A 12,155-nucleotide genomic window follows, 5' to 3' on the forward strand; every position below is an offset into this window, starting at 1 on the left:
AGGAAACGTAAGATCGAGCTGACCCACTCTTACGAGTCTTCTTAGCGACCAACGCTCACGTTTTCAAGGCAAATCAATATCACACTAAGCAAGATATTAAGCAGTGCACATCGTATGTTTAAAACATTAAATTATGTGCCGAAATAAAAAATAAAGAGATAAAAAATAAAATAAGAACAATAAATAACCTAAATATGAGGAATAACATGTGCTCTGCACATCAGGCACACAAATAAAATTAATCATCAGGACTATCATTCATCATAACTTTTTACGCACGCATCCACGTCCCATATCTGCATGAACATCAAAAACAACCGTTCTTAAATAAACCCCTAGTGTCGCTGTTTCATCGTGTTTTTACACAGTGGGCAGCTTCTTGGTGTGGTGGGGGCATCGCAAGCAAGGGTCAGTGTCACGGAGTGTGGCAGCCGTGACACTGATCCTCCTGTGCCATGTTATACTGGCACCAAAAAGACTGTCACGCATTAACACTCCACTGCCTAAATATATATAGCCTATATACATATTTAGCCTTGCATTGATCATTTAATGATGATGAGAAAAGAAAAACGTGTTGACCACCAAAATAATATTTTAGTGGGTGGATTCGAACCCAGACCACGGCAATGCTTCCACTTTCTTTTCCAGAGTTGTCAGGCTGTAAACCAGCCAGCCCCTGCACACGTTTTTATTTTTTATTTTCACACACATCAATCACATGGTCACGCAGCCGTCTCGGCCGCATCTTTACGCGGCTGTGCCGTGTATGGCCAGTCCGTCACTGCCCGTGACCAACGCGGCAACAACAGCGGAGAAGTTTCTAATCAGGCCCGCGGACACCGGGACCTGTGTTAACCCCATGTTTGACAAGTGGAAATTCCGTCTTCGGTTTATTCATCGCCCGTCGGTGCAGCTGCGCTTGTCACTGTGTGTGATTTATGCATGTATTAGGTGGCGTGTGATATAATAATCGATTTGCCTGGCATCGATTGATCCAGTTTCAGTACTGTGGTGGTGGACAGCTCCTGTTAAGAGCTTCTTAAGAAGCTTCTTTGGCGTGATCTTAAGAAGGCAGTTAAGAACGCATCTGGGAAACACCCGTATCTTAGCGCTCCTTCTTAGCCGAACCCTTCTTAAGAGCCTTCTTAAGTCCTTAAGAAAGATCGAATCTGGGAAACGCGGCCAATGACAGTTCAAAATATGCGAGAGGAGGGGAATGATTAGTTCTTTCAGATAGGATAGAGCTTTATCATTAAGAGCCTTATAAGTCAGCAGAAGGATTTAAGTCTATTCTAAATCCTACAGGAAGCCCCCACTGAGCAAAGAGACGTCCAAACGACGTCTTTTGTAAGTCATTTTTGCACGTCTAATTTTGGTCCCCTGAAGGTGCAGACTGTTACTCCAGACGACGTCTTTTTCCGACGTCTAGTGAACGTCCAGTATTGACGTCCACAGGACCGCCGTATAAGGGCTATTTGTTGTCCAAATGTGGTCATTATAGACGTCTTTTCTGCGTCAAAATTTAAACCGACATCTACTGAACGTCCACAGGACCGCCGCATGAGGGCTATTTGACGTCCAAATGTGGTCGTTTCGACGTCTTTTTTTGCATCAAATTTAAACTAATTTTAGACATCGTTTTTATACTGCTTCTAGGCTCTGTGCATAACTGTAGTCCCATTTCAGAAGGTGTCAGACTGTTCCAGTTCACTTTCCTATAGCTTCATTTGGTTTTCTCAGCAGCAGATTACCTGGAAACGCATGCAAAGGTGTAATGCATTTCCAATTCAAACCTGCTGCTGAGCCAGATGTAGCTACAGGAAAATTAACAGGAAACAGATCCTCCACCTCCTGTAAACATATGGGACTACAGTTATACACAGGTTTACCAATAATAAATAATAAATCACAATTCAATCCCCATTCATTTATTTCCATCTTTATTGTCTTAATCACTGGCACAAACATGTCATTCTAATAAAGTTATTCGTATCTGTTGAAATCAACACTGCTGGTAAAATACTAATAAATACATAAAGTTACACAGCCCACCTTGCTTGGGTCTGTGGCACAACAACAAATATAACACAATAAAAATTTAAGTGATAAACTCAATGTGTTTTGAGGAGAATTACAAATCAGAACCAACTACTGCATACTTAAAGCAGAACTATGCAACTTGGCCGGAAATAGCTCGCTCCTTCGTTGGTTTCTCTTTTTTTCCCTCTCCGGGGCTCCCCCACAGTTCTGGGAGGCACATGTCACTGTCGTAAAAAAAAAACTCGCCGCCCCACCTCCTCCACCCCCTCCCTACACGTGCTTGTGTTTACTGCTGAAGGTAGAGAGCGGTGTTTGCTAAGCACGGAGCTAATGCTAACACGGAGCTAACGCTAACAGGGAGCTAATGCTAACACGGAGCTAACGCTAATACGGCCACACACAGACAAAGACACAAAGACACAGACATACACACACACATGAATAAAGGTTCCAAAACGCGAAGGCGTGTGTGTGTGTGTCATGATGTATTACATTATCTTATAAAAGATCCATGGTGTGTGTGTGTGTCTGTTAGCATTAGCTCCGTGTTAGCCACAAGCCGAACTTCATCAGTACAAACATGTTTCCATGGTTTCCTCCGACTTTCCGAACTCAAACCAATCACGATTCATGACATGCATGACGTCATCTGCGTTCTTATCTCGTACTGCCGTAAGGCAGTTTCTCGCGATAGTTCTATCCATTGATGAGATTTACACCGAGACGGAGGACTGATCTTGCAAGTGCGGTTTTCAGCCAGTGGGGGGGGTGAGCGCATTGGCCTAGACCCCATTCACCTCATAATAGGTCACTCTACCATCACAGTGACTCTGAGCCACAATAATTACAGCCGAAATCCTGCATAGTTCTGCTTTAACACACAAAAGACATGTACAAAAGTGCATACAAAACTGTGACAAGATTCTCCACAATGGATAATCAGTCCTGGGTGACTGCTGTGTATCCCTCTCCTCCAGCATGTGTCTTTATGAAGTCCTCTGTGGCTGGGGGGGGAAAAAAACATTTATAAATAAATGTGAATGATACAGTGCTTTGCAAAAGTATTCATACACCTTGAACTTTTACTTAACACATTTTGTCATGTAACAACAGCTTTAATGTATTTTATTGGGATTTTATGTGATAGACCAACACAAAGTAGTGCATAATTGTTAAGTGGATGAAAAATACATGTAGTGTTACAGTTTTTTTTTTTATACATGCAAAATTCTGGTAGAAACTGCACAACACACCATCCTCACTGTGAAACAGACCCCAGGAAGAGTAGCTAGTGGCAGCTTGTGTGTATGACAGAGCCCAGGAGGAGCTCCGTACAGCAGAGTATAGGAGGGCTGTTAGCACTGTTAGCTGTCCTGGATGCTAGTGAGTGCAAGCAGTGGATGCTATCCGCTAGCCCGATGCTAATTTCCGCTAGCACGATGCTAACTTCCGCTAGCCCGATGCTAACTAGCGGTGGCGGCTAGCATCCGCGGCTACCACTCACATCCCCGTTTACCACAACAGTCCTCATAGCTACTCATTACAGCAAATAGACCAGACACCGGGGCCGTGAAGGTGCACCCCGCAGCGCGTCTTGAACGACACAATCGGTTAAAATGGGCGCCGGAAAGAAACTGACACTATAAATGCATGTACAGTAAACATAAAATCAACTAAACCAAGCAAACTTACCTTCCACTTAGTGGAAAACGATGTTGTTGTAACCAAAGCGTTATGTTGACCACAGCCTGCTTCTGCACTCTGCAGTAGAGAAGAAACGCGCCAGTTGCTTGGTGTATTTCCTCAGCCAATCAGAGTGGTGTTTGCTGGTGCCTCAGCCAATCAGAGTATGATCACATGCTGCCTCAGCCAATCAGAGTGCCTTTGACTAGTTTAAATAATAAAGGCTCTTATCAAAGACTGTTCAGAATTATATTTACTTCTCCCTACTCTTATGAACCATGATCGGGTGAAATTATTTTCTGAAGCCTATAATCTCCCACAAATTTCATTTCAAAATATATAAATTAAAATATATTAATTAATTAATTGAAATAAAATGAAATGAAATTGAAAAAAAAAACTGTAGGAAAAACAAAGATGTAAAATAACAAAATATCACATGTACTCAAGAACAACAATGTCTTAAATGAGTTTAAATTGAACATAGAAAAGATGTCTACAATGTCCACATTTGGACGTCATCTGGAGTAACAGTCTGCACCTTCAGGGGACCAAAATTAGACATATAAAAATGACGTAGACAAGACGTTGTTTGGACGTCTCTTATAATGTTTAATCACAAACAATATATATTTGTATTTATTAATCATGCTGATAACAATATTGTTATTTGTCCACTACTACTATTACTAAAACTACTACAATCATTAATCATGTCAATTTCCTGCACCTGTCCTCGACGTCCAAAAAAAGTGACCAAGCCTGACGTCCAAATGTTTAACTGCATATTGACGTCCAAGTGAGGTCATGATTAGACGGCCAAATAGTGGACCTAGTTTGGACGTCGTTTAGGCGTCCAGAATTGGTCTTGGACCGACGGACGCAATATAGACATGATCTGCACGTCCATCAGACGTCCAATGTTTGGTGGGCCAGTGGAGAGAAGCTAAGGTGGGAGAGATGTGCTCTCTCTTCCTAACTCCTGTCAAAACCCTCGCTGCGGCATTCTGGACCAGCTGGAGACTCTTTAGAGAGTTTTTCAGACATCCTGACAGGAGAGAGTTGCAGTAGTCCAGCCTAGAAGTGATAAATGCATGCACCAGTTTCTCAGCATCACTCTGGGAGAGGATATTCCTAATCTTAGTGATACGGCGCAGATAGAAGAACGCGGTCCTAGTCACATGTTTTATGTGGGAGCTGAAGGAAAAGTCCTGGTCAAAAATGACTCCAAGGTTCCTTGCAGTTTTACTCAGGGTGAGGGTGATGCCATCTAGAGTAGCGATCTGGTTAGAGAACGAGTCCCTGAGATGTTTAGGTCCAAACACGATGACCTCAGTTTTATCTGAATTCAGTAGCAAGAAGTTAGAGGACATCCAGGATCTAATGTCTTTCAGACACTCTTGCAGATTGATGAGACGGCTTCTGTCATCTGGCTCCATGGACAAGTAGAGTTGCATATCATCCGGATAACAGTGAAAATTGATTGAGTGCTTCCGGATGATGCCACCTAATGGGAGCATGTAAAGAATGAAGAGGATTGGCCCTAAGACTGAACCCTGCGGTACACCATACGTAACTCTGCTATACTCTGAGTGGTCGTTATTACCATTAACAAATTGAAACCTGACTTAAACCATTTTAGGGCAGTTCCTTTAATCCCAATTTCATGGTCCAGTCTCTGCAGCAGGATGCTGTGGTCAATGGTGTCGAATGCAGCACTGAGGTCCAAAAGTACAAGTACAGAGACGAGACCTCTGTCTGAAGCTATAAGAAGATCATTAGAAAGCTTCAAAGAGCTCGTTGCTGTGCAGATGTTCGTGTAGCTGCTCCAGGACAACCTTCTCGAGGATCTTAGAGATGTAAGGAAGGTTGGATATAGGCCTATAGTTGGCTAGGACATCTGGGTCAAGAGAAGGTTTTTTTAAGTAAAGGGTTAATGGCAGCCACCTTGAAGGCCTGTGGCACATAGCCTGTGACTAGGGAAAGATTGATTTGGTTCAATATAGAAATGTTAACTACATCCTTAGGTAGTCTTGTCGGGACTGGATCCAGCAGACATGTGGCTGACTTGGAAGAAGTAATTGCAGAGGTTAAGTCTGACAGGTTGATGGGGGAGAAGCTGTCCAAGTGTGTACCAAGTCTGGGAGGTGCTTCTATGGGTACTATAAAGATTTCTGTCTCTGTTAGTTTTGAGTGTGTGGTACCCTGTATTTTGGGTGTACCAGTTTTTACCTGAGTGTGTTGCTGGGTTTGAAACATACAGGGATTTGATGTTTGTTAAAAATCCTCCTGAGTTTCTCTGATACCCCAGGCACGTATGGGATACGTGTTTTTGCGTTTGTCTTTCATTTCCTCAGCACCCTCAGAGTTGGTATTCTTTCTGGAGCATGTTGCTGTTTTATCAAGAGTCCAGATAACTCCCAGTTTATGCTCCAGTGGATGGTGTGAGTCAAATAGAAGATATTGGTCTGTGTGTGGGTTTCCTATCTACCCCAATGTGGAGGCTCCGGTCTTCACCAAAGTTAATGTCACAATCCAAACAATGTAGGTGCTTGTCCTTACCATCTTCTCTAGTGAACTTTATGTTTTTGTCCACTGAGTTGATGTGTTCAGAGAATACCTGGAAAACTTGGGTTTTGATTTTCACCCATGTGTCGTCACATACCTGAACCAATGGCTTGAAGGCGTTCCTTTGTGAGGAACATGCAACTGAACAAGATGAAACTATGGTTTCTTATGTTGTGACTCCCACAGAGGTTAAATACATGGGTCTGTCTCCACTGTTTTGTCAGACTAGTGAGGAGTAGTCAGACCAATGCGTTACATACTGATAAAGCCCTTTGGATAAGAGGCGGAACCTAAACAAGTCCAGTTACCTTCGATTCACTTGTTGCCCAGATATATCTTATTCTTGATGAAGCTGAGGTTCTCCAATATGTGCAGTATGAGGTTGCAGGTTTTCTTCCCATCTGTTTCTGTCTGTACTGCAAGAAAATCCAACTTGCAACAACAAGTACCTTAGTTGTTGAGTAGTCTTAGCTAAATGAAGTTTGCTGCTGCGATTAGCCTCTCATTGGCCAGAACGAGCCAGCCCGCGGAAGTTCTGCCTTCCCGTTGCAGTTTTCACAGTCCACTCTGAGAAAGGAAACAACAACAGGAACCACAGGTATTTCGATATGACTGTTAAGATATTCAGGAGTATGTTTACGCCATTTGCTATCCAAGAAGGACATTGTGGCTTGTTTGCCGACCGACTACGACTAATGCCTTTTAATAAGGTATGCTACAGGAAGTCAGTCCTGACATCTGTGCTGAGTTTCTCTTTTGAAATCAATTACTTTCTCTGTCTGAAGCACTCTAGGACAATTTAATTAGTTTCAGCTGCTGATAATTAAGTTGTTTGTTTGCTTTTTTGTTTTCCAGTTTAAATTTAGCTACATCATGGCCTCGCCTGGTGATGAGACCATACAGATTGCAGCCCTTGGAAGACCATTCCAGCTTGGCATGCTGTATGACTGCAGGAGGGACCTTCTTGTTCCAGGTAGGGATAGCTAACCCTAACCCCTCAGAGCCTCAGTGAATCTTAACAAGAATACATGGATAAATATACAGCTTCAAAACTATTGTAACAAACACTTCAGTACCTGGTTTGTGTCATTTGGATAAGACATTTAAGTTTCTGAACTCTTTTTTGACTTACCATTGTGTCATTAATGTGTCAACAGGTGTAACTATGTGGGATCCAGATCAGCTGAAAAGTAATACAAGTGTTCAACATCAAAATAATACTGACTTCAATGTCACCACATCAGATTCAATAGAAGAGAAATCAAACTCATTAAAGATTTCTGGCTCTCTGAAGCTGAGCATCTTAGGAGGACTGGTAGATATGGGGGGATCAGCAAAATACTTCCAAGACACAAAGAAATCTGACAAACAACCCCGCATGACTCTTCAGTATAAAACAACAATAAAGTTTGAATCATTAACGATGGCTCACCTGGGTCGTGGACAGGTGACTCATCCTAATGTGTTTGAGGATGACACTGCCACTCATGTGGTCATATCCATCTTGTATGGAGCTGGTGCTTACTTTGTGTTTGACAGAGAATCATCATCAGAGGAAGATAAGAAACAAGTGGAAGGGGAGGCTAAAGTCATGTTCAATAAACTGAAGCACCTCACAGCAAATTGTGAAGCATCTGTCAACATGAACAAAGAAGAGGAAGCAGCAGTAGAAAAGTTTAGCTGCATGTTTCATGGAGACTTCAAGTTACCTTCCAACCCAACGTCCTTCAGTGATGCTATGAGTGTTTACAGAAACCTTCCTAATATGCTTGGTGGGGATGGAGAACATGCTGTTCCTCTCAGGGTGTGGCTCTACCCTCTGGTGAAGCTCGATTCAAGAGCAGCAAGACTCCAAAGAGACATCAGCAGTGCTCTCATCAGAAACTCTTCAGAAACTATAGAGAGTTTGAACCAGACAGAGATGAGATGCAGAGACCTGCTGAGAGGCAAAGCAGCAGCAACATTTCCTTCCATGGAAAAGAAGGTTCAGGATTTGATGCAGATGTGCAAACATTACAAGTATGACTTCATGCAGAAGCTTGGGTCAGTGCTTCCTTCAATCCGAGGGGGTGGGAACGAGGAAAGTGTCCTGGAGGAGATCCTCAAGGCACATGAGAAGTCACCATTCAACAGTAAAGACCTGGATCAGTGGCTAAAAACCAAGGGGAAGGAATCAGACACACTGAAGTCCTACCTTAAGCAGCTGGAGGAACTAGATGTGAAGATGGATGATGAGCTGGATGACCTCTTGTCTGATTTAAACCTCAGAAATGTTGTGTGCTTTTCATTCACCTCAGTAGAGCAGCCTGATAGTTTCCTGGTCAAACTGTCCAATCACCTGAAACCAGCAGGAATGATGGACACAGCTGGAGAATCCTCTGATCTAACCACCAGAGACTCAGACTGGCTCACCACTGATACCAGACAGACTATGAGGACACAACTGAAACTGTTTAAAGAACTGAAGATGGTGAACAGCAGTGATGACACCAGATTCATATCTGCAGCAAAATATGATGGACGTCATCCTGGGGCGTGTATTTTCATATTTGAAGAAGGATCAGATGAACCAGTCCACTTCCCTCCATCAAAACCTGCCACCCCAACAGCTGCTTCTGTTTCATATGATACAATAACAGTTAGAGCAGCACCTGAACCAGATCCTGGCTCTGTAGAGTACAGAGTAGAACACAGAATCAAACAGGAAGGAAACCCTCCGTGGGCATCTGAACCACTGAAGAAGAACCAGGAGGAAGTGACTCTGTCAGGACTCAGGCCAAACACTGAGTATGAGATCAGAGTCACAGCTGTGGGCAAATTCAGCTACACTGTCAGCAGCAACATCTGCACAGCTGTGACCCTCATAACAGCTGGTCCACCAACTCAGGTAAGAGACACCCAAGTGAAAGCAAACTCAGTCACTCTGACATGGAGCGCCCCGTCTGTCCAAATGTGTGAATCAGTAGCAGGCTACATCATTGAGTTCAAGGAGGAGAACAACAGTCAGTGGCAGAGCAGAGACACCAGGGAGGAGGTGTACACTTTCGCTCTGAAGAACCTTAAACGCAACACGGTCTACTCCATCAGGATGCGCACAGATGTTGGTTTTGGACAGAGTCGGCCTGGAGCAGAGCTCAAGATTAAAACTAAGAAAGAACCAGTGGATAACCCAGACTTCACTCTCCTCCCAAGTGATCCACCTGTCTACCTCTTAAATCTGAAACCAGCAGGACATGGTAAGTTCAACAAAAAGGTTTTTGGAAGGACACCAGCCAAAAACTCATCAAACAAAACCATCATGGTTGTTGGAGCCACTGGATCTGGAAAGACCACCCTGATCAACGGCATGATCAACTACATCCTAGGAGTTGACTGGGAGGACAACTACAGATTTAAACTGATAGATGAAGAAACTCAAGAATCACAAGCGTGCAGTCAGACCTCAGAGGTGACAGCCTATCAGATCAACCACAGGAATAGTTTCCAAGTTCCATACTCCCTCACAATCATCGACACTCCAGGGTATGGAGACACAAGAGGAATCACACAGGACAAAAAAATCACAGACAAAATCAGAGAGTTTTTCTCTGTCAAAGGTGGAATTGACAGCATTAATGCAGTGTGTTTTGTAGTTCCGTCAGCTTCAGTTCGTCTAACACACACACAGAAGTACATCTTTGATGCCATCCTCTCCATTTTTGGGAAGGACATTGCCAGAAACATTGTTGCTCTGGTCACTTTTGCTGATGGTAAAACGCCTCCAGTCCTGAAGGCGATCGAAGCTGCTGAGATCCCATGTGCTACAAACCCTGATGGCTCTGTTCTCAACTTCAAATTCAACAACTCTGTGCTTTTTGCCAAAAACACAGGAGCCAAGGCTGACGAGGACGACTTTGATCACATGTTCTGGAAAATGGGGAAAGTCAGCATGAAGACATTCTTCACTCATCTATCCAGCATGGATCCCCAGAGTCTGACCCTGACCAAGGAGGTTCTCCAAGAGCGTGAACAACTTGAGGCGACTATTGAAGGTGTGCAGTCAATTATACAAAATGGTTTGTCAAAACTGGAGGAAATAAACATGACAAAAGATGCACTCAGAAACCACGAGACCCACATGAAGGAGAACAAGGACTTTGATTATGAAACAGTGGACGAAATTATGATAAAGATTGATCTTCCACCAAGAACCTATGTCACCAACTGCCTCACTTGCAACTCCACCTGCCATTATCCTTGTGGGATATCAAATGACGAGGGTAAAAAAGGGTGTGCTGCTATGAAAAATGAATACTGCACAGTGTGTGTGGGAAAGTGTGTGTGGAGCGTCCACCGCAACAATTCGTTCCGAATTGACACAAAACGTGTAACAGTGAAGAAGACGTATCAGGAACTGAAGAAGAAATATGAGGAGGCGCTGGGACAGAAGATGAACAAAGAGAAAATCATTAAACATCTGGAAGTAGAATATGAGCAGGTGCAGAAGAAAATCATAGAAATGATGGAAAGATTAATGAAATGCCTGAAACGTCTAAGAGAGATCGCACTCTGTCCAGATCCGTTGTCTACTCCAGATTACATTGATCTCCTGATACAGACAGAGGAACGTGAGGCCAAACCTGGATTTCAGCAGCGAATCAAAGAGCTGCACAGTGTCAGAGAGCGAGCAGTTCTTCTGAACAAGTTGGCAGAGGGAGTTGATCTGACTGGAGAAGAGAAGTCAGTGTTTGAGAAGATGAAGTCCAAGGTGAAGGGGATATTCAACAATCCACTCAGTTGGTTTAAATAACTTGAAAACCTTCTGAAACCAGAACCTGTGAAACAACCTGCAGTAAAAACAGTTCATCAGTGTGACTGTGGTGGATCAGCAGTAGTTTTAGTTTCTATGTACCAACATGTTAGCTATGCCGGCGAATGTTGATGAGACATTATGAGTTTCACCTTTTTGTTTCCATTTAGATTTAGATGTTAATGCAATGATGCGTTTAAAGCAGCAATGAAATATTCGTGATGACTAATTGTGTTTGTTTTTTTCAGCTTTATTCTTAAATTTCAGATTTAAAGCATCAAACGTATCATAAGATTCATCATACATTTGATACTTGTTCTTTCTTCATTTTGTACTTGTTCTTCACATTGTGTAGGTCGTACTACTCTTTTGCACTGTGTTACTTATACGGACATTCGTACTGATCTATTTAGTACACAGTCCTATTTTAATGATCTTGATGATATGAATAAATTGTGTGTAATTTTAGCTGGCAAACATTGCATTAACGTATGTGCCAAAGCCTGCCACCTCATCCTCAATAGAAGACTGTCTCTCATGAGTTCCAGTTCATAAAACAATTGTTTTGTTTGTATGGTACTATAATGTACGTTTTTATTCATGATTTTATTAGTTGGTGTCTCACAACTCTCTTTTTGAGTGGTCCCCATCACTTTTAATTTTGTCAAAGGGGAACGGGTAATTTTGTAATGAATATTGTATTTTTATATTGTCTCTGGATTTTTATTGTGTGTTGTGGAGTGACACCGAAATAAAGCGTATCTATCTATCTCTATCTATCTACTATTGGGCCATAACCACCATCTAAATGATGTTAATAATAATGATCGATCCCTCTTAACGTCAACCCAAGCTTTAAACATGTCAAGGCTGACCTCTGTGGTGTTTAGAGGAGTTCAGTGTGATTGGTGTGAATCACTCCTCATTGCTTTGTTCATTTAGTGGTGATTCTGTTGACATTAATCATGTGATCAGTTCATCAGTTTGTGGTTTGTTTGTTTTTTTTCTCCTGTTTTGTTCTCATTTTGATTTTAACTTTTTGTTGTTTCTATCCAGTTGTATTAAAGTGACA

At 42.5% G+C, this 12,155-nt stretch overlaps 2 protein-coding genes across 2 annotated transcripts in view; one reads left to right on the forward strand and one right to left on the reverse strand.

Moving 5' to 3' along the window:
• The window catches only part of LOC311000809 (dual specificity protein phosphatase 18), a 255,469-nt gene that overhangs the window by 14,297 nt on the left and 229,017 nt on the right, over positions 1-12,155 (reverse strand). The gene's annotated exons all lie outside the window — the stretch shown is intronic.
• Positions 7,155-9,900, forward strand: LOC311000869 (verrucotoxin subunit beta-like; the record flags this gene model as incomplete). Its single annotated transcript, XM_083991740.1, has 3 exons — positions 7,155-7,267; positions 7,452-9,816; positions 9,891-9,900. The coding sequence occupies exons 1-3, from the start codon at positions 7,168-7,170 to the stop codon at positions 9,898-9,900; spliced, it is 2,475 nt and encodes an 824-aa protein (XP_083847866.1). The 5' UTR covers positions 7,155-7,167.

Source organism: Trachurus trachurus (genome assembly GCF_905171665.1).
Source record: "Trachurus trachurus genome assembly, chromosome: 17".
NCBI lineage: Eukaryota > Metazoa > Chordata > Actinopteri > Carangiformes > Carangidae > Trachurus > Trachurus trachurus.